Source organism: Macaca mulatta, chromosome X (assembly GCF_049350105.2).
Source record: "Macaca mulatta isolate MMU2019108-1 chromosome X, T2T-MMU8v2.0, whole genome shotgun sequence".
Lineage (NCBI taxonomy): Eukaryota > Metazoa > Chordata > Mammalia > Primates > Cercopithecidae > Macaca > Macaca mulatta.
The window spans coordinates 142,649,799-142,673,824 of record NC_133426.1 but is presented as its reverse complement, the minus strand read 5'-3'; the positions used below and the strand labels follow the sequence as shown (position 1 = coordinate 142,673,824).

At 38.2% G+C, this 24,026-nt stretch overlaps 2 protein-coding genes across 2 annotated transcripts in view; one reads left to right on the top strand and one right to left on the bottom strand.

Moving 5' to 3' along the window:
• The window catches only part of MAP7D3 (MAP7 domain containing 3), a 286,896-nt gene that overhangs the window by 158,329 nt on the left and 104,541 nt on the right, over positions 1 to 24,026 (top strand). The window lies entirely within an intron of this gene.
• The window catches only part of ADGRG4 (adhesion G protein-coupled receptor G4), a 113,903-nt gene that overhangs the window by 70,048 nt on the left and 19,829 nt on the right, over positions 1 to 24,026 (bottom strand). The window contains exon 4 of the mRNA XM_028842064.2: positions 1,146 to 7,220. Coding sequence (XP_028697897.2) covers positions 1,146 to 7,220 — 6,075 coding nt within the window. The remainder of the gene's footprint in view (positions 1 to 1,145; positions 7,221 to 24,026) is intronic.

Below are 24,026 nucleotides of genomic sequence, written 5' to 3'. Positions count from 1 at the left end.
GATGTTACCATCCCAGTTTTGCTTTAATTATTTGGACACTTCCTTGATTTCTAGTTGACAGACACTCCACAAATCCCACCAATTCTCCACTCTCATTGACCAACAGACTTTCAGTCCACTCAACGGCCAAGCTGAACATTATCTCAGAAGATCACTTTCCCTGAGAAAATAACTGTTGTTTTTTTTCTTCCTGTGCCTTGTTTTCTGCTTTAGATTTTTCTCTCCTTTTTTCCCTCTTGCTCTTGTGTATCCTATCAAATTTCTATTGTAGAATGTTAAAAGTTGCAGGAACAGGCCGGGCGCGGTGGCTCACGCCTGTAATCCCAGCACTTTGGGAGGCCGAGGAGGGCGAATCATAAGGTCAGGAGATCGAGACCATCCTGGCTAACACTGTGAAACCCCACCTCTACTAAAAATACAAAAAATTAGCCGGGTATGGTGGTGGGCGCCTGTAGTCCCAGCTACTCGGGAGGCTGAGGCAGGAGAATGGGGTGAGCTCGGGAGATGGCGCTTGTAGTGAGCCAAGAAGGTGCCACTGCGCTCCAGCCTGCATGACAGAGTGAGACTCTGTCTCGAAAAAAAAAAAAAAAAAAAGTTGCAGAAGCATTCAAAATTTGAACAATATGGAAGCCAAGTATTCCCTGGCCTTGGACAAGCACTCCTAGCCAGCTGCAGGTAGGGATTGGAGAAGGCTGAGACCTGCATAAAAGGAATCCAAAAGGTAAGATAGGATATCTTCTGGTGTTTTTTCTGGTGTTTTCCGGTGGGTGGTCAGCATGCTCAGACCTAAGGCCATATGATCCTCTTACTGGGAAGGGGTGATGTTCCTAGTCCATGTGCACATTGGCAGAATCAGAGTCAGACCGTCAAGAACGAAACAGGTGGAAAGTAGGCTTAGAAATTGTCATGCTGAGTGAAAAGATACATTTACATTACATGCCAATAAAGCAGAGACAAAAAAGATGGCGAGAGAATTTTGTATTTGGACAAGGTACTCACTGTACCCATTGTCTGAAGGAGATAAAAAACACCTACACCCTTCTTCATTCTTTTCTGCCTTCCAAGAATGGGCCACTTTGGAAAACACATGACCCATAGTGCACGAATTCTGTTGGGGCTACACCACATGCATTATGGAGTAGTACCTGTGAACTTGGTGGCAATAGGCGAAGGTGATGCTTCCATAGATAGAAAGGAAGGTGTGGAGTCCAGCCAAGTTGTCTCAAAAAAGGACGATATTGGTGAAGACACAGTTGCTGTAGAAGGATGTGTCACCCCAGTGGATATTAGTGGAAATGAGGCTCCAGGAACAGTGGTTTTAGTAGTCATTATATTTAGAAGGGAGTCCAGTGTGGGCTTAGGAATAATTAAGGTAGAGGGTGATGATGCTGCTGGAATTCTGCCCCATGAAGATGTTATTGTAGAGCTAGGCAGAGGCATGGAACCAATAGATAGAGTGTGGTCAGTTGTAGAACGTGACATAGTCTTTCTGCTAAAGGATGAAGGATGAGGCACAGTCCTGGGGTTGGCAGTTACTGTGGTTCCGGAGGATGCCTCAGGGTGTGTGGAAATGTACACAATGTCATCTGTGACTTTTATAGACATAGGGAGAGAAGTTGGGAAGCCAGTAGTGATACCACCCAGTGTAGGTGTAGGAATGGTTTGGGTGAGTATGGTGCTCATAGTAGCAGAGGGTAGTGTTGTCAAGTTAGTGAATGGGTGCACTGATATCATGTCAGATGTCAGAAATGTTGATTTTGACTCCTTTACTGTAGAGGAAGTCATAACATGAGGGGCATTAGATACAGTTGCCAGAGGGGAGCCAGAAGGGAGACTAGATAAGAGCCTTGTCAGAATGGGTGAAGTAGTAGCCTTTGAAATTACAGATCCTGAAATGGCACCAGAAAGAATTGATGGGAGTGTGGTCCCAGGAGTTACAGATGTGGTTATTTTCTCAAATGTGTGCTTAACGTCAGCCAATGTGGGAGTGATAGCTCTTAAGGGTGTTGATAATGAAGGGTTCTCAGAAAGCCTATTGGTAGGAAGAATTCCTGACATAGGAATTGATGATATTGCCATGACATCTTTAGATACTGGACCAGTCTGAGAGGCTGTGAATGTTGACAAAGGCCCAGGAACAAGGTGTAGAGTCTCTGTTTCCATCCCATTGGATGTAGGTACATGAATAGTGGTGGAAATTGGAAACTGAGAACCTTCAGCTGTGGGTATGCTCCAGGAAGTCATAAGCAGAGGTTGGGTATTACTAGATGTGATTCTTGTTCCCAGAACTGGAAATTCAACCATGTGGGATGTGGGAGGAGGAGAGGTCTCTGGAGTAGAGAACTCAGCTTCACTACTATGAGGTGAATAAAGAAATGATGCCAAAGAGGGTGGAGTTGCACTGGATGGGGTCCATGGAGTGTATGAAACAGGGGTATTCAAAGATGTGGCATGATTTGTTAAGGAAGTCTTTTCTAACAAGGAAGTCATCTTTCTAGTATTAGAAGAAAGGTAAGTGGTGGTTGTTTTAACATTTTTTGTGGCTCCAGAAGTATTCTTAAAGCTAGTCAGAGATGGGGAAACCTGAATATTGAAGGAAGTATGGAGACTATCTGCATGAGTAGGTGAAAGCATATTTTCAGGAGCAGTGGTTCTGGAATATGTATTTGTGTGAGCTACCCCCATACCACTGTTCACAGTAGATAGGGACCTCTTAGTAATTCCAGATAATATGCCCAAAGTTGTAGCCTCATCTGCTTGTGATGACTGTTGAGTTGCTGATAGAAATGGTGAAAATGTGGTCTTTGGAATGGAGGAAATAGCTCCAGTGTTCTTAGAACTGAGTAGAGAAAAGGCAGTGGTACCTACAAATGGAGTCACTATCCCAGCCATAATAGTGGTGGGAACGGTTTTTACAAAGGGGAAAGTTGGCTCTGTTGGAGAGAGAAAGGTTGTAGGTGTGATCCTGGAAGGTACCTCTATCATTTCTGTAGTGAAAGCAGAGGAAACCATTTTGCTTTTTGAAGTAGGCCCAGCATATGTCACAGGTGTGACATCCAATGTAGATGTCTGCATGGTCATAGTAATCCTGGGGGTAACCAAAGACAATAAAGTAGAGAATAACCCAACTGTTGTGGAAGTGTCAGAAGAGACTGTTGCAGGTGTGAAAGCAGAGTCATTAGCTGACATTGAGGACATCTCAGACATAGGCCCAGAAGTGGCTGTACAGGGACTTTCCAAACAACCTGGATGCATTGTTTTAGAAGATTTAGTGATCAGTATTGGGGGAGTGTCAGAAACCTTTTTGGAGGTGAAGGCAGTTACACTAACTGGCAATGAGGACATCTGGTAAATAGGAGTGAAGGTTGCCATAGAGGATTCTCTAAGAAGCATTGTAGGTACATTTGGAACGGAAAAGGCTGTAGTGATCCTGTCGGAGAGAACTGTAAAACTGTCATTATATAGTCCAGCTGTGGAAAGAGACAAGGACTCAGGGAAAGTCTGTGTGCTTTCAGAAATGAAAGAGGCAACTGAAGTCACCTCAGGTTGTGTCCTAAGTGAATGCAAGTGTGAAAAAGTTGTGTTGATGTCCATAGGATTTGATATTCTGGCTGAGCTGGAAGTTGTGGTATTTACAAATGAAGTATCCTGGCCATATGAGACAGAGTGAGTCACATAGGTGGAGTTTACTATCATTTCCACGGTCCTGGGAGTATATGCTGGAAAAACACTAGTGCTTTCCTTTTCAGGAGACAAAAAAGTGGTGATTGTCAGAGCTTGTGAGGGGAGAGCTGTTTTCCCAAGACTGGTAGACATTTCTGGAATGTGAACGTCTACTGTGTTACTTGAGGTCAAGGTAGGTGTAATCTGTGTACTTCCAGAAGTGGGAGATGAAGCCGAATTTCCATCAGAGGGAGTCCCAAGTGGAATCTCTGAAGGCAAATGTGTTTGGTGACTGGAAATTATTGTGGTCTCAGGAAATCCTGTATCTGTCATTTCCAAAAATGGAGTACCCCGGGAGTATGAAATAAAAAAATTCTTTGATGGGGACATTTCTGTCACCTCCGTAGTTCTAGGGGTTTTTCCCAGGGATATGGTCATCTGGTCTTCATCAGAAGATAAGATAGAGGTGCTAGTCACCAAGTGGGTGGACACTGGTGTGTGTACACGATGTGTGACAGGTGGAGAAATGTGACTGTTTACTGAAGTAGTAAGCTTATTGGCAGAGATGTGTGAGGGTGCGGTCTCATCAACAACAGAGGTCTCTGCGGTGCCAGTAGCCAAGTTGGCAACATCTGCACCACCACTGTAAGTATATGGGAAGCTGAGAGCATAGGTAGAAGTCTCTTCTACTAGAGATATGGGTTGAGTTGCTTCTGGTGTAGATGTAGTTGAGATAACATGAGTGGAGGACGCAGGAGGAATGTTGTCAGGGGGAGGTTTTGAGCAGACAAGAGTGTTTGTAGATGGGGTAACTGTATCAACTGAGGTGGAGAAAAGGGTGGTTTCAGCCTTAGCTGTCACAGGAGTGGAGAGTCTCAGTGAAGGAAATGGTGTTTCTGTCAGAGAAGGAACTGCCGTGGATGTCTTCCTGACAGAGATTACTGTGGCCTCTGAAGTGGTATGAATCGAGTCTCCGTGGGTAGGCACAATATCACTGGTTGTGGAAGCAGTCTGATCCAAAGGTGGTACCAATGCTGTGGTCATTGTAGTTGACGATAGATTTGAGACATCTGAAAGCACAGATGTAGAAAAAGCCCTGACCAGTGTAAAAGGCTCAGACATGGTAACCTCAGTCTCCTCAGACATGGTAACCTCAGTCTCCTCAGACACTACAGAGCTGCCATTAACTGGCAATGAGAACATATGAGTAACAGGCATAGGGGTTGCTGACGAATGAGCAGCTGTAGGCTGTGGAGGTAAGATACCATCAGACAAGGACGTAGCTGTCCTGTCTGTAGGGGTTGTGGGGAAACTGGTTTCTGATATCCTTGTGGTAGAAGCACCCAGGGGTTCACCAAATATATGTGTGCTCCCAGAAGTGGGAGATCCAGCTGAAATTCCCTCAGATGTCTCTGAAGTCGAGTGTGCTACATAGGTGTGGTTAAAATTAAACATTTCTGTCGTTTCATTGTATGAACTCCTAGGTGTGGTTTTCACCAATTTTGTCAAAAGCCAACTTTCTCTCACCTCACTTGTTGCAGTTTTATTATCCAATGGGGTACTTAGCTTTTCTATCTCAGGAAAAGAGGAAACAGCGACAGAAGCTGTCACCATTTGTGCTGATTCATTTTTCACTTCCAGCATTGTTGAAAATGGAGAAACCTCAGCCACTGCTGCTATAGTTGATTTTCCCATAAGATAATGGGAAGTTGCTTCTTTTCTTGTCACAGTGGCATTAAATCTTTGTGTTGTTGCTGACCTTGGTACAGGGGTCGTTGTATCTTCAAATGCAATTGCACCATTTATTTCTGTTTGTGTGGTTTCAGAAGCACTTTCCTCAGTAGAAAAATTTGGTTGAATGTAAGCAAGAGTAGATATTATATCTACTGATGGAACAATAGTCTCCCTTGGTGTCAAAGGAAGTTCATTTGCAGGTTTTGCAGACATAGGGATTGTTTTTAGTGGTAAGGTGGTAAGTTTAAATTCAGGCATACTGGTTATGGATGTGGTTCCAGAAACTATGGAGAAATTAGAAAACCATGGTGATGCCAATTTGGATACAGCTGTTGTATATCTGGCGGTAGTAGCATCAGTGGTAGTGGTACCTTCGCCCTCTGGAGATGCTTTCAGTGGGATGATATTGGTAGTTGTAGATAAATGTTCTGTATGAGTAGCACTCTCATGAAATGCTGATGTAAAATTTTCATTAGGCACAAATGTGAGTATGGTGGTTGTGTTCATAGATATCAGCAGGGTCTGGTCTGGCCTGGAAGTCCAAATGGTCTCATTGCTGGAGAACAGATGGGCAGCTTCATCAGTTGTGGATGTTGGACCTGACTCAGGTGCCTTGGATGTGGAAGCTGATCTAGTGGAAATCAAAGTAAGCATGTGTCCATCAGCTGTAGGTGTATTCTGGGTACAAACTCGTCCTGTGATTGTGGAGGAAAGCATAGTTTCAGCCACTGTAGGCGCAAGTGTGATTTCAGGAGTTAAGGCTGTATGTGTAGCTTCAGCATCAATAACTGTCTGTACACTCTCAGTCCCAGTAAATGAAAAGGATCTTAAGGAAGAAAGCGTCTTAGAGGAGGTCTCTTTAGACATGGAGGTAGACATGGCATCTTCCACTCTGGATAAAGACACATCCTGAAAATTTGTAGATGTCAATTCTGTTTCAGCTGTCCTTGGGGCAGGCGTGGTCTCAATAAACCTAGTTGGGAGAGTTAATGAATGGACTGTAAATGCTATTTTCATATCAGTTGTTGCCAATGGAGATGCTGTCTGGTTTCTAGGAAATACAGAATCTACTGGAGCAGCTGTGGAGATGAGCACAGACTCAGGTGGGAATGCTGATGCAGTCCCAACATGAGTAGCTGCAGGTGAAGTCTTTTCCATTGTAAACCAAGGTACAGTTTCAGCAGCTGTAGATTCAATGAACTCCTGGTCAGCTCTGGAGATAGGGAGTGCCCCAATATTTGTGGATTTTTGTTTGAGACAAGGTGTTGTAGACATAGATGTTGACTCAATAATTGAAAATAAAGATGTTGTCTTCGTAACAGCCGACTGAGATTTCATTGCTGAAGTTGTAGATGCAACTGAATTCTTGGTAAATCTGGATGTGGATAGGAAATTAGAAGGTGTAGGTGGTTGCAAGATTTTAGTAGCCATGGCTTCAGTCATTTTTGTTGTCTTTGTGCTTTCTGAAGATGGGGATTTCATTTTTTTCATGGAATTGGTAGTAGTGTCTATGGATATACTCTGGGTAGGCAGAGAGATGGCTGATGAAGTTGATAAAACATCTACTGCAAATGTAGCTGTCTCATCTACCGGTGTCTTTAAGATCTTTTGTGCAGTCATTGTTTCCAGAGGTGGAGATGTTGCATTGGAATATGATATGGTTGTGTAATCAGTTGCAAATATAGGTATGCTTTGAGACAACACTGCAGAGGAATGTGCAGTCTTTTGTGGTTTTACTCCAGTAATTTGGGATGGAGTGGTCATATCTATTTGTTGTGAAACAGTTGTACTTTTTCCTTGAATTGTCATATTTTCAGGAACAACTAAAAAATCAGAAAGAAAGTGGTATTTTGGATTCAGCTTTGGAAATTAGAGACAATTCTTTAAGAAAGAGCTCTATAATTTATTTTCGTCTTGTAAGAAAGTACCACAGATATAATCAAATCACTTGATCACTTGATTTTCCTTAAGACAATTTTCTACTCTCTAAGATCTCTATATGGCACTCATAACACCCTGGTTAAGTAACTGGTAGGAGGACATCCATTTTGTAGTATCTTCATAAAATATATAAACATTCCTGAAAGAGGGATGCATGCCACAGTAGTGCATTAATTAAGATGATTAGCTTTGGGAAATGATCCAATTCCTTGAAAGACACAGCTATAAGAACTCACTTAAGAAGAAACAGATAACTTGAATATTCCTATATCTATTAAAGAAATTGAATTGTGTAATTTAAAATATTCCAAAAAGAAAAATCAGCCTTAGATTCAAATGGATTAGTTTTAAATACTGGCACCATCACTTTCACACTCATTACATAACCTTGGACTAGTTGCTTAACCTCTCTGTGCTTCAATTTCCTCCTCTATAATATGAGGATTATAATAACACCTATCCTACAAAATTGTTATGAGAGTAAGTGAGTTAATGTGCATCAAACACTTAGCATAGCTTCTCATACAGAGTAAGTGCTCAAAAACCAGTTGACTTTCACTTGGTCAAACTTCTGTCACTCATTTAAACACTAGATTGAAAATGTTTTAATCTGAAACTCCCAAATTAGCATTTATTTCGTAGCACTAATGAGTTGAAAATACTCTTTTCATTGCTTTCCATTGCACAACACACTCCTGCGTTTTCTCCTACGTCTCTGTCCACTCATTTCTGGATGCATCCTATTTTACCTGACCAAGGCTTTGTCCCAGGACCTCTTCTCATTTGGCTGTATAGTTTCTCTACACCTAGGATTTCAATTTACACCTATACACAGTCAAATCTCAAAGTTATATCTCTTGACCAGATCTCTATTTTGAGCCCCACATTTATATAAACAATTGTTTACTTGATATCATTTCTTGGATATCACATTAACACCTCAAACTCAACATGCTCCAGCTTGAGCTCATTAACTTCTTCCCAAACTGGGTCCTCTTCTGGTATTCCTTCAGTGACTGGCCCTACACTATCCTACATTAAATTATGCAAGTTCCAACTCTCTCTCTCCCTCTGTCTCCTTCATTCTCTCTCTCACCTGCCATAGCCAATCCATAATCTTGTCCTATTGATTGTAGCTCCTAAATATCTCTTGGCTCCCCCCAGTTTATCTCTATCTCCATCACTTACCAACCTAACCAGTCACCATCATCTTTCACTTGGACTACTGTGGTAGCCTCCCAATTGAACTGTCTGCCACTAATCTTGGACTCCATCTAATCTGTTCAATAATACAACCAAAGTGATTTTTTAAATGCCAATATCTGATCCCCCTCCTCTTTCTCTCTCTCTCTCTGTCACACACACACACACACACACACACACACACACGCACTGAGCTCTCTTTAGTTGCTTTCTATTGCTCATAGGAAAAAAAGAAAATTTTTTCTTAATAAAGCATATGAAGCTATGCATGATTTGGTCCCTCCCTATCTCTTCAGTCTCAATTTGTGCTAAGTTCTCTCTGTGTGTGTTTTTTTTTTTAGTCTTCCTCTTTTTAGTTCTCTAATACTTGACATGCTCTTTCCCACCACAAGACCATTGTATTTGCTGTAACCTCTACTTAGAATGTTCTTCCCATCCTTCCCCATCTGATTAACTTCTGCCAGTCCTTCAGTTCTCATCTCATGCATCACCTCTTCAGGGAAGACTACCTTCCCTGACTTTCATGACTATCTCACACCAATCTATTCTAGATTCTTATGACACCTCATACCTCTTCTTCATGTAATGTGTCATAGCTGGAGATTTATGTGATTTTTAATGTCTCTCTTCCTCGCTAGACCACGTGGACAGAGTCCTCATCTTTTGTTGCCCACCATTGTATCTTTAGTGTCTATCCCAGTGCCTCGCACGTGGTAGATGTTTAGTATCTATTTGTAAGCTAACTGAATAACTGAATAAGGCTTGGAACAATGTGAGAGCAGTGTGAAGATTCCTATCCCCATATCTACTGGAAAGTAAGAATTGACAGGGTATTGACAACAAAGAGGTTTAAGAGATAAAGAAGAGAGAGAAATCTCAGAGAAATCAAATTTTGCTTCCGGGCAACTTGGAGAATAGTGGTAATATTCATAAAAACAGAAAAATTGGGAAGGCAGCCTCAGTCAGAAGAAAAACACCCAGTTCAGATGTGGGCAAGTGGAATTTAGGATAATAGTGAATATCCAGGTGAAAATGGTACATAGCAAAATTCAAGGCTGAGTCACAATCTTTCTCCAATTCAAATCACCCAAAATGAAATCATTCATGTTTAACTTAGGGAAATTAGTATTTTGAATTCATCCATCTGAGAAGCATATTACCTATGATGTAGGAATAACTGTGGTAGTAGACAATCTACTGATTTGTTTCACTGTTTTGGGCATTAAAATTACTTATAATTTGCATATCCAGAAATTTTGAGGTGTGTGTAGGATGTTCTTTAGGATTTTGTGGTCATTAGCAAGTAGAATGAGTAACAATCCTGTAACTGACCATATAGATGAGTTGATAAAAGTACACACGTTTATAAGGGGAAAAGTCGAAGCTATACAAAAAGGACTTTTTCACTTAATTTTATGACATTTTTCCAATTATCACAGATCCACATTATGTTAGGCCTTATCAAGAAACTGGTATACTTCAGCAGCCAAACGTGTATTTCAAGCTTTATGCTTTCAAATTTGTCCATAACTTCATGTGAAAGGAGAATTGTCGGGATCTTGTTTCCAATTTTGTAGATGGGTTTACACCAGCCAACCGGCTTAGCAAACCTCTGTGAAAGTGTCACTTCTAGCACATTTGAGGAGTGTGGCATCCTACAGCCTGAAATCACTCTATGAATACACTAATTGTTGAGAGCAGAGCTCACAATTCCCTCTCCTTTACAAAACATTAATGATTTAACTGCATTCACTTTTTAGGAAAACAATAAAACACTAAATACCATAAAAGCCTAAGTTATCTTCTTTGATGCAGCATTCAAAGAGTACTATTGGAGTAATCCATAAGTAGTGGAAAACTCTTTTAGAAGACGGGAAATGGGAGTTAGACACGGTATTTTTATCAGAGAGGGGTAAGTCATAGATGTAGCAATTGTTATTAACACTTCCAGTAAGCACCTCAAGAAGGAATATAAGATTTAGAAAGATAAAAACAAATGAGTTGAGCTAAATTGCCAAGCAGGTGGCATTTTAAGTAGCAGAGACCTCAAGAAATAATGCGTCTTACATTGCTCCATTTTAACCTAAAGTCTGGCTTTGTATATTTCAGCAAACCTTCGATTAAATCTTTCAGATGTAAGGTTTCTTCCAGAGGGACTGCTGTATCAAATTTTTCTTCTAAAGTCTGTATTAATAAAGACTGAAATCTTCATTCATTAAAATCCCAGAATTTTAGAGCCAGGACTTGGAGATTATATTCAATGCTTTCATTTAGAGATGAGGCTCAGAGAAGTGCAGTGTTGAAATGAGATTTTCACAGATGAAAGATTTAGAGAAGAAATTAGACAGCATGTAGCAATGCTTCAATTATCCAGCACTCATAAATGTATGCCCTCAATTTAAATGGAAACGCCTCAATCCAAGGAGAAAGAAAGAAAGAGACTCTATCGGAAGGTACCAAGGAGAAACAAAGTTAAATACTAAATGCCAAGTTCTGCAAGTGCTGAACAGTGCAAGAAACAGCAGTCACCCAAAACAGTGAAACAAACTTTAGAGGACAGCATTGCAATGCTAAACTAAAACATCAAGGTGACTTTGCTGGCCCAGGAATCAAAACTCAGTGGGGATCCCAAATTATGGACATTCTCTGATATAATATCTGCCTTGAATAATCATTCATATCCTAGATAAAGACAATTCAGTCAAACAATCAGTAGCTTTTTAGAATCAGGATCCATTGGAATTAAAGATTCCTATAAACCTCACATCTAGAAATTAATTACAATGGGTTGGCATTGAAAATGATTGAACATTCAAGATCATTTTGTATAATGTAGACTGATACTGAATATAAATTTCTTTTATAACTTAATTTGTTTATTGGTGACCTTATTGTCTTAATCTGTACATACTTTTGTTTTTCTTAAATTCAGTAATTCAGACTTTCTGTGCACCTATCATTTCTAATGAGTGAGGTTCACTTTACTTCTGCTTCATCAATCTTTCTCTTTTCCCTATGTGGTGGGGATTTTTTTATCCTAAATGGCACACTTATCTCCATTGAATTTAATGCCTGTCCTTCTCGGAAAAGAAAATGTTGTAAGTGAGTAAGGTAGTTACAATGCCAGTGATATTATCTCTGTCATTTTGTTGCACCCTATCTGTCTACGCATATACACTCAAGAGCTTTTACTGCCCAAGAACTGATGTTAAAAGCAAATGCAGACTTCTCAACTGAACAAGATGGCATAGATCCACTTTTCTCTGCTCCTCCCCAAAAGGTACAACTACAAATCCTGGAAATGGTGTAAGAGACAACCAAAGAACTACAAAATGTGCTAAGAATAAAACAAACTGGTTTGGGACCCCAAGAGTAAAGGAACAACATAGTGGCAGTTATCTTCTCCCCCTCACCAAACCCAACATAAAAATGTGGCCCAGGACCTATGCTTCCCAATCCCCAACTTAGCAACAGAAGTCAGTCCAAGTAGGTTCATTCCCCTTCTGGATCAAATGGGAGTCCCTCTGACAACCTCAGGCAAATCGGATAATCCAGCAAGGGAGACTGACTGGGCACCTTGCTAACAATAAGCAACCAAGAGAAGCAGTCTCCTTCCCTATCAGGCCTGAATCTCCCCTCTCCACCAAAAAACACTGGCTGAACAGAACCCAGTCTAGGAAGACTATTTGTTTTTGCCAACCCAAGTTTCTCCTCACCCACTCAGAAAAACCAAGGCAGGCAGGCATAAGAGTAAAAAAGGAGCCAGTAATAGCAAGTGGCCTGATCCAGGAAGTCTCTTTATCCCTGCAGTACTGAGATTCTCCTCCCTCACCCAGAGACACCAAGGCAGGCAGGGGAAACAAGAAAAAGGGGATCTCCAGCAGCAGGTGGCCAAGTCTACGAAAACTAGCCCAATATTTTCCTTTCCTGTCCAGAGACTAGCGGAAGCCAAGAGGCATTGGTAGGGGGATGCCCCCACATCCATCTCCCTCTGAGAGACAGTTGGAGGCCTGGCCTGAGGAGATGCCTTCTGCTCTCCACCCAAGAAGCACCAGCAGAGACAGGTGGAAGTCTCAGGGGTACCGGATAAATCAAGCAAGATGAAATAACATCACAAAGACTCTAAAAATTAAGTTGTATTTGGAAGCACAGCCCACAAAAATGGACCATGACCTGTGTGCTAAGCCCAACCAGAATGACTGACTGCTAAAATAAAAGATTTAAAGAAGACACAGAATCTCCTAACATAATTGACAAAATGTCCAGGATACAATTTTTTTTTAATTACCTGTCATATTTAGAAGCAACAAAATCACAACTTGAGTAAGAAAAGATAATCAACTGATGCTAAAACCTAGATGAATCAGTCACTGGAATTATCTGACAATGATATTAAAGCAATCATCATATAAATAATTCTGCAAGCAATTACAAATTCTCTTGAAATGAAAAAAAAAAGAATCTCAGAAAAGAAATAAAAATTGTTAAGAAAGAATCAAGGCGATGGGTTCATAGGTGCAGCAAACCACCATGGCATACATTTACCTAGGTAACAAACCTGAAAATCCTGAACTTAAACTTTTTGAAATTATTTGGAAAAAAATAAAATGGGACCAGGCACGGTGACTCATGCCTGTAATCCCAGCACTTTGGGAGGAAAGGCGGATGGATCATGTGAGTCCAGGAGTTTGAGACCAGCCTGGCCAATATGATGAAACCCCATTTCTACTAAAAATACAAAAATTAGCCAGACATGGTGGTGGATGCCAGATACTCAGGAGGCTGAGACATGAGAATCCCTTGAACCTGGGAGACGGAGGTTCCAGTGAGCCGAGATCACGCCACTGCACTCCAGCCTGGGCGACAGAACGAGACTCTGTATTGAAAAAAACAAAGAAACAAAAAAAAAAAAAGGAACCAAATGGAAATTATAGAATGAAAGAATACAAAGGCAAATTTTTAAGACCAGTTGGATGGACTTAATAGTAGAGTAGAGATGACAGAAGATAGAACAGGTAAACATAATGATAACATAATAGAATTCACCTGATCTAAACAATAGAGAAAATGCATTGAATAGAAAAATGAAGATAGCCTCAAGGACCTGTGGAACAATAACAAAATATCCAACATTCATATTACCATAACCTTAAAAGAGATGAGAAAGACAATGGGGCTGAACGTATATTAAAAAAAAAAAAAAAAGGCTAAAAGCTTCCCAAATTTGACAAAAGACACAAACCTAGAAATTCCAAAAGCTAAACAAATTCCAAGAAGGATAAAAGCCAAAGAAATCTGTGGCAAGGCACATCATAATTGAACTTTTGAAAACTAAAAGACAAAAGATTTTGAAAGTAGACAGAAAGAAACAAACATTACTTATAGAAGAGCAACAACTTAAATGATAGATTTCTCATTCAGAACTAAGGAGACCAGAAGAAGCTGTCATAAAATTTTTCAAAAGCTGATAGAAAAGAATTGTTAACCATGAATTCTATATCCGGCAAAGCTATCTTACAGAAATAAAATGGAAATGAAAACATTCTCTGATGAAGGAAAATTAAGATACCTTGTCACTAGCAGACCTATCTTTAAAAGATTAGCTAAAGGAATTACTTTAAACAGAAAGAATTTTTTTTAAGAATCTTGGAGAATCAGAAAGAAAAAATGAGCAAAGGAAAGACCAAAAATATGGGTATATAAAATAGATGATCCTTTTCCTCATGAGCTTTATAAATCATATTTGATGACTGAGACAAAAATTGTAACATCATCTGATATTTAAAACAACAAAATTTAAAAGTGGCTGGATATGGCAGCTCTTGCCTGTAATCTCAGAACTTTGGGAGGTCAAAACAGGAGGATTGCTTGAAGCCAGGAGTTCAAGACCAACCTGGGCAACAAAGTGAGACCCTAACTCTACCAAAAATTAAAAAACAAAATAGCTGGATGTGGTGGTGCACACCTATAGTCCCAGCTACTTGGGAAACTGAGACAGGAGGATTGCTTGAGCCCAGGAGTTTGAGGTTGCAGTGAGCTGTGATCATGCCACTGCACTCCACTTCTCTCCAGTCTGGATGACAGAGTGAGATCCCTTCTCAAAAAAAATCTGAACAGTGAGGAAGGTCAAAGGACCAAAATGGAAGTGAGGTTTCCATACTTCACTCAAACTGGTAAAATGTTGACAACAGTAGGCTACGGTAGGTCACATTTTCATATTGTAATACCAAGACCAACCACTAGGAAAACCATACAAAGAAAAACTCAAAACCCCATAAATAAATCAAGTATGCTCAAGTAACCCATAGGTTGCTGTTTACAAAAGAATATACTTCGAATATCATCATATAGGTAGGTTGAAAGTAGAAGAATGGAAAAATTATACCATGCAAGCAGTAAGTTTAAGGAAAGTAAAAATGGCTATAATAATATTCACTAGAGTACAGAGCAAGGAAAATTACTGGACTCAAGAAAAGACACTACATAATACTAAATGCATTGCTCCACCAGGAAGACATGGTGATCCTAAATGCATACATATCAAACAACAGAGTCTCAAAATACATGATGCACAACTGATGGAGCTGAAAGGAAAAATAGTAAATCCATAATTATAGTTAGGAATTTTAATACTCCTGTCTCAACAAGTGATAAAGCTACTAAACAGAAAATCAGCAAGTATATAGAAGTTCTGAACAACACAATCAACAGACTTTAGTTGACATAGAGCACTCCAGTCAACAGTGGCAGAATATATATATTTTTGAAGCACTCATGAAATATTCACCAACATAGACCACATACAGGGCCATAAAACAAACTTCATTTAAAAGAAGTGAATTTATAAGACTGCCCTCTCTGATTATTATGAAATCAAACTAGAAACCAATTACAGAAAGACCATAGAAAAGTTCTAAACAACACACTTCTGCATAACCCATGAATCAAAGAAGACATTTTAAGAAAAAATAAATGTAATACATTGAATTAAATAAAATTATTTTAATCAAATTAAATTTAATTTAAAAAATTTGGGAGATGCAACTAAAACAGTGCTGAGAAGGAAGATTATAGCACTAAATGCATACCTTTAAAAGGAGGAAAGATCTCAAAACAATAATCTCAGCTCCCACCTCAAGAGTCTAAAAAAAAATCCCAAGATAAATCCAAAGCAGGCAGAAGAAAAAATAATCAAGACCATAAAAGAACTCAATGAAATTAAAAATAAGAAAACAATAGAGAAAAATCAATGGAACAAAGATGATTTTTTAAAGTCAATAAAATTGATAAACCTATAGCAAGACTGATAAAAGTAAAAAGAGAAAAACACAAGTCAGTCACCAATATCATAAATGAAACAGAGAATATCACTACTTATTCTGCAGCAATTAAAAAGATAATAAGAGAGTATTATGAATAACTTTATGTTCACAAATTCAACAAGTTAGAAGAAATAGACAACTCCTCAAAACCCATAAATTACCAAAGCGCCATCAAGAGGAAATAGACAATATGAATAGCCCTATAGCTATTAACGAAATTGAACTAGTAATTTAAAAGCCTTCACAAAAGAATCTCCAGGCCCAGATGATTTCAATGGAGTTTACTGCCAAGGAAGAATTAACACCAATTTTATAGAATCTCTTCCAGAAAAGAGGAACAAACGCTTTCCAACACATTTTATGAGGCCAGTGTCATCCTGATACTGAAATCAGACAGAGACAGTAAAAAAAAGAAACTACAGACCAATATCTCTCCTGAAATTAAATACAAAAATCCTCAACAATATATGAGCAAACTAAATGAAACAATGTATAAAAATAATTATATACCACGACCAAGTGGGATCTATTCCAAATATGCAAAGCTGGCTAAACCTTTGAAAATCTATCAACATAACCCACAATATCAACAAGATAAAGAAGAAAAATCATATCAACTGATCCAAAAAAAGGCATTTGACAAAAACTCATATCCCTTCACAATACAATCTCTGGGCAAGTTAAGAATAGAGGGGATTTTTAGCAACATGGTAAAGGGCATCATCAAGAAACCTACAGCTAACATCAACTGTAATGGTGAAAGATTGAATGTTTTCCAGCTAAGATCAGGAACGAGGCGAGGATGTCCACTCTCACCAGTATGATTCAACGTGGTACTGGAAGTTAGAGGCACTCCAACAAGGCAAAAAAAAAAAAAATTTTTTTTGAAGACATTGCAGATTATGCAGTAGTCCAGATACAAAATCTCAAGGAATCTTCAAGAAAAAAAATTTATCAGAACTCATAAATGAGTTCAGAATACAAAATCAACACACAAAAAGCAATCACATTTCTATGTCCTAAAAATGAACACGCAGAAACTGAAATCAAAAGCACAATGCTATTTCACAATTGTTCCAGTGAAAATGAAATACTTAGGTATACACTTAAAGCATGTGTATGCTGAAAATCACAAAATGCTAATGAAAGAAATCAAGGAAAACCTTAAAAAATGGAGAGGCACGCTGTGTTCACGGATTGGAAGATTCGATATAGTAAAGACGTCAGTTCTCTTCAAATTGATATACAGATATAATCCAATTCCTGTCAATATTCCATCAAGGTTATATGCAAACAGACAAGCTTAGTCTAAAATTTTTATGGAAATGCACAATCCCTAAAATAACTAAACCAAATTTTGAAAAGAAGAATAAGGTTAGAGGAATCACTCTACCCAATATTAAGGCTTGATGTAAAGTTACAGCAATCAAGATAGTGTGGTATTGGCAGAGGGATAGATATATAGATGATTGGAACAGATAGAAAACTCAGAAACAGACACATATAAATATGCTCAACTGATTTTTGACAAAGGTACAAAATCAACTCAATAAAGCAAGGATAACCTTTTCAACAAATAATACTGAAGCAATCGGACATCAATAGACCAAAAAAAAAAAAAAGAAAAAAAAAACAGAAAGAAAGAAAATGAACCTCAACCTACACCTCACACATCTTATGCAAAAATTGACTCAGAATGGACCACAGACTTAAATGTAAAGTACAAAGCTATGGAACATTTAGAAAAAATATAGGAGAAAATATTTGGGATCTAGGGCTAAGCAAGGAGTTCTTAAACTTGAACACCAAAAGCATGACTTATTAAAAAAATTAATTAATAAACTAGACTTTAACAAAATTAAAAGCTTTTGTTCTGTGAAAGCCCATATAAATGAATTTTTAGACTGAGTATGGTGACTCATGCTGCAATTCCAGCACTTTGGGAGGCCGAGGTAGGTGGATCATTTGAGGTCAGGAGTTCAAAACCAGCCTGGCCAGCATGGTGAAACCTCATCTCTACTCAAAATACAAAAATTATCCAGGCATGGTGGCATGTACCTGTAGTCCCAGCTACTCAGGAGGCTGAGGCACATGAAACACTTGAATCCAGGAGGTGGAGGTTGCAGTGAGCTGAGATCATGCCAGTGCACTACAGCCTGGGCGATGGAGCAAGACTCCGTCTCAAATAAATAAATAAATAAACAAACAAACAAATAAATAAATAAATAATTTTTAAAAATCTACAGACTAGAAGGACATATTTGCAAAAGATATACCAAACAAAAAATAGAATATAATTTTTAACTTTTAAAACTCAACAATAAAATGAACAAACAATACAGTTTTTTAAAAAGGGCAAAAGACATGAACAGACATTTCACTGATGAAGACATGAAGATGACACATAAGCACAGGAAAAAATGTTCAATGTCATGAAGCATCAGGGAAATGCAAATTGAAAGCACAATAAGATATCACTACAAATTTACAAGAATGACTAAAATGAAAAACAGTGGCAACACCAAATGCTGGCAAAGATGCTGAGAAACTGATCCCTTATGCATTGTTGGTGGAATATGAAGTGATAGAGCTACTTTGTAAAACTGTAAAACAGTTTTGTAAAACAGTCTGACAGTTTGTAAACAGTCTGACAGTTTCTTATAAAGCTAAATGTGCAAACAGTTTGGAGGTTCCTCAAAAAACTAAAAATAGAACTACCATATGATCCAGCAATCCCACTTCTGGGTATATACCCAAAAGAGAGGAAATAAGTATTTCAAAGAGATATCTGCATTCGTATATTTATTGCAGCACTGTTCACAATGGCTAAGATTTGGAAGCAACCTAAGTGTCCATCAACAGATGAACAGATAAAAAATATGTGGTACATATACACAACGGAGTACTATTCAGCCACAAAAAATGAGATTCAGTCATTTGCAACGACATGGATGGAACTTGGAGTCATTATGTTGAGTGAAATAAGCCAGGCACAGGAAAACAAACATGGCATGTTCTCATTTGTTTGTGGGCTACAAAAATCAAAACAATTGAACTCATGGATATGGAGACTAGAAGGATGGTTACCAGAGGCTGGGAAGGGTAGAGGGGCCTTGGGGGAGGGGCAGGAGGGGATTAATGTGAACAAAAAAAAGTTAGAAAGAATAAGACCTACTGTTAGACTGCATAACAGGGTGACTATAGTCAATAATAATTTAATTGTACATTTAAAAATAACTAAAAGAGTATAATTGGATTGTTTATAACACAAAGGATAAATACTTGAGGGGATGGGTACTATGATATGATTATTTCACATTCCATGCCTGTGTCAAAACTTCTCATATACCACACAAATATGTACACCTAATATGTACCCACAGAGATTTAATTATTTTTTAAATTAAGAAAAATTCTAAACATGCAACTACCATACAGCCAAGCCATGGCATTTTTCCCAGAGAAATAAAAACTTACGTTCACACACACACCAAAAAAACCTGTACACAGATATCCATAGCAGGGTTATTTTTTATAACAGCAAAAAATTGGAATCAGCCCAAATGTCTTTCAACAGGTGAATAATTGAATAAACTGTAACATATCCATACCATGGAATACTACTCAGCAATGAAAATGAGTAAACTATTGACACACTCAACAACCCGGATGGCTCTTCAGAGAATTATGCTGAGTTAAAAAAAAAAAAGGCAATGCTATAAGTTTACACACTGTGTGATTCCATTTATATAATATTGTTGAAATGACACAATTTTAGAAATGGGGAACAGATTAGTGTTGTCACGGGTTAGGTATGAAGCGGGGTAGGGGAAAAGGGTGGGAAGGAAGTGGGTATGGTTATAAAAGGTCAGCATGAGGGATCCTACTAGTATTAGAACTGTTCAGCATCAGTATGCCAGTAGATACACAAGTTTACCCAGGTGATAAAATTGTATAGAACTTAATACACAGACATAAATGAATATAAGAAAAACTAGAGAAATCTGAATAGGATTGGTGGGTTGTATCAATGTCAATGTTCTGTTTGTTATACTATAGCTTTGCAAAATGTCACCATTAGAGGAAACTAGACAAAGTGTACAAGAATTTCCAACTGCATGTGAATCTACAATTATCTCTCAATAAAAAATTCAGTTAAGAAAAAGCAGATGCCTAGCCCAGGCAACACAGCAAGATCCCATCTCTACCAAAAAAATAAAATAAAATAAAATAAATGAATAAATAAATAAAAATTAGCCAGGTATGGCGGTACATGTCTGTAGTCCTAGCTACTCGGTGGGGCGGGCGGTGGGGGGCTGAAGCAGGGGGATGGTTCGAGCCTAGGAGGTCAAGGCTGCAGTGAGCTCTGATCGCACAGCTGCATTACATCCTGGGCGGCAGAGTGAGACCTTATCTCAAAAAAAAAAAAAAAAAAAAAAAATCAAATGCAACAGCCGGTACTGTGCTTGAGCAATGGCTGAATTTCCATCTATTCACATTGAACAGAAGCCGTGAGGTCAGGCCTCCATCTTTGGAGCGCTCACAAACATGATTTGCCATATTCACTTTGTTCCTGTTTGTGAACAAGTGATCACTTGCACAAATAATTTGCATAAGCCTTGCTGTCTCTGTATTTTAAAGTGGAGATAATCCATGCTAATTCACAGGGGTCTGTGGGCTTAATTGCCATTTGCTCTTTCACTCTACACAAAATTGTATTATTGTAATCATTGGGAGCTGGAGAACAGAGGTATAGAGTAGCTGAATATTTATGAGGCATTTTGTTGCAGATGTACCTGCCAACAGAATGTTAAGTAGAACATTTTCTAAGGTACCAAATTCTGGTTGTGATTTGGGTATATCACCTCATATTAAATCTACGTGTCGTTCTAGCCCACATATCACATCTGGTTTTTCTTTCAATCAGGACCTCTATAAATATGATTCAGCATGTTGATTAGATTTGTGAGAGATAATGGTGACCAGAAAATGCCACAGACAGATCTGCCTGTTGGGTAGAAAAAATATGAAATGAGTATCTTTAAGGTGAAAAGGAAACTTTTTTTTTTCAATGTGGTGTCTGCATTCAGTTTCCAGACAAAAGCATGAAAAACGAATGCTGCAATAGAGAGACAGGCTAGAGCCTCTATCTCTGGGTCTATAGGAGAATGTCATCCTGTGAAGGAGAATACAAATAAGAAGGCTTTGAGTGAACTACCAACAGCTCATGCTTACCTTTCGTGATGAGAAACAAGGGTAGCACAGAGAATTGATGTACGAGGACAAGACCAAATTGCCTTTTAGCTAGTAGAGCCCATCCCCATGGAACCTTTCCTATCAGAGCTGATAATTGGATAGAGGAATTAATAGTGAACCGAACAAAAGCCTTTATAAAGGACATAGACCATATAATCCATCTCTGCATATTTTAAGAATAGTCAATTCATAAACTAATTCAAAGAAGCTGGAGCATTAGAACAATTAACAAACCTCAGCAAATCAATGACCCCACAGATATAGGGATGCTATGCTTTGATACAGTGTAGATTTCCCAGGATTAACTCAATTCAAGTTATTTCATTCTTTTCAATAGAAGGGATTTCTTAAATGTAGAACTAAGAGGAATTTAATCTGCATGTCTTTGGAAGACTCTCTTCACACATTCACAGGTCAAAAAAATTCCTTTGTTTGATCATGTGTCTGAGTTGAGATTAGGAAATTATGCTTGCCATACGTTGAGAGGAACTTTAGCTTGTGATAATTTATTTATGGTTGCTTCAAGATATTTCTGTCACCACCCATTACTTTTAAAAGCCCTGTAGACTTTTGTCATAGCTAGAAACAAGAAACAACTTAAAAGTCCTTCAAGCAGAGCTTGTTGAATAAATTATAGCATACCCCTTTTCTTTCATACTATTCAGCAGCCTCCCCCAAAAAGAATCAAATAGCTCTGTATTTTCTGATATGAAAATGCTTCCAAAAATATTATTAAATTTTAAAAAGATGCAGAAAAGGATGCATATAATGATGAACCCAACTGTGAAAAAGAAAAAAAATATTTACATGTAAATTCAAGTTTTACATTTTTTCTGCAAGGATATATAAGAAATTGTTAACAATCATTGCTTTTGGGGAGAGACACATCGAGTAAAAGACTGAAGTGAAAGGAGACTTTAGATTTATACTTTCATGTATTTTAAAATCTTTTACTGTATATATCTAGTAATTTTACTTTAAGAGATCAATTAATTTTTAATGAATAGTTACATTAATAAAATAACTAGTAAAAATGATAAATCTATTTAAATTGTAACAGCTTATAGGCTTTTACTGAGAAATTTTACCCTTAGGAACGTGTCCTATAAAATTGCAAACCTAAATGTACCAAGAGGTATATATGAGGAAATTTACCGTAGCATTATTTGTAATTGCAAAAAATTGAAAGCAACTTAAATGGCCATCAATGATGGGTTAAATAAATTATGTTACATGTAAATTATGTTACATGGAATATATGTGGCCCTAAAAACAGCTCTAAATATACTTATGTGTCTGTCCATGTGACAGTATTAAGTTAAAATAAATCAATTTGCAGAACAACATGTATGTATATATTATTTTTGATTTTAAAACTGTATACACTCATGCACATACATGCACACACTTATTATAAACCCACGGAAAAAAATTTTTTAATAGACACCTCTGTGAAGAGGATAGTGAAGGGTAGGTTTTACTTGATATTTCATATGCTTTTGTATTGTTTAAATATATTTTATTCACAAACACATGTATTACATTTGTAATTTTTAAAAATAAGGAAAAGATGCTTAAAAACTACTTGAAAGCAAAATTTCTAATGACTAGAAATTTCACTGCTATTATTTATCACCATGTTGTTTAATATTCCAAGACATTTCCAACTATAGTGAATACTTGTTTATTAAACCCAGGTAGGGTTCATGTTTTTCAGGCAATGTTCCCCAAAAGCCTTGTTCTCATGAATATATAAATATATATATATAATTTATGTGTAAATAGATTTATTGAGATTTGTAACCTAGCAATGTGCTCATTAAAACTTATTTTTTAAAGGTCATAATCCTTTTATGGGCCATAAATATTAATTTATTAGGCAAAAGCTGAAGCTAGACATGTTGTAATCACTCATATTTATTCATATATTGCCCCCTTTGTCCCAGATGTCATATAGCCAAAATCGAAATAGGTGAAATTCTATGGTATTTTACAGATACTTCAGTGGTGAGGCAGGCAATGACTGCAGCTAGTAGCCTAATTTCCCCAGGTGAATTATCAGACCAGCCATTACCTCCAAAAGAAGCTTCTAAGACATAGTAATATAGCATAACATTTTGGGGGCCACAGGCTCACTTGAGATAGTCCTGTATGGTGGGAAGTGAAAAGAACATGTGCTTTGCAACCAGACCAGTCTGTTCAAACCCCAGTTATACTACTTATTTGATTGGTGACATTAGGCAATTTACTCAACCTCTCTGAGCCCCTATTTCCTCCTCCATAAAATGCCTGGCACACGGTAAGAACTTAGTAAAAGGCACCAATTACCATAATATGTTAGCATGTGATGGAAACTATAGACTGCACCCTCTGAAAAAAAAAATCTGCCCTGTATTTTTAGGGTGTTGTAATTTCAGGGGCTTTGTCAACTCCTTCAAGGCCATTCTGGCCCCCAGATTAGAAACTCCTGGTCCAAGGTTTGGAAAGAACACTCAAAGAGATCTGAATAGTAGAGGAACATTTACTACCTTTTTTGTTTGTTTGAGGTGATAATTTCCTTGTTTCTTATGTTAGATTGTGCATTATGCCCACCATGATTCAATCAGACCCAGAGGATGGTCGTCCATTAAAAAGTGTATGAAAGAGACCGGGTGCAGTGGCTCACGCCTGTAATCCCAACACTCTGGGAGGGCGAGGCAGGCAGACCACTTGAGCTCAGGAGTTCAAGACCAGCCTGGCCAATATGGTGAAACCCTGTCTCTACTAAAAACACAAAAATTAGCCAGGCATGGTTGCACGTGCCTGTAGTCCCAGCTACTCGGGAGGCTTAGGTAGGAGAATCACTTGAACCCGGGAAGCAGAAGTTGCAGTGAGATGAGATGGCACCATTGCACTCCAGCCTGGGTG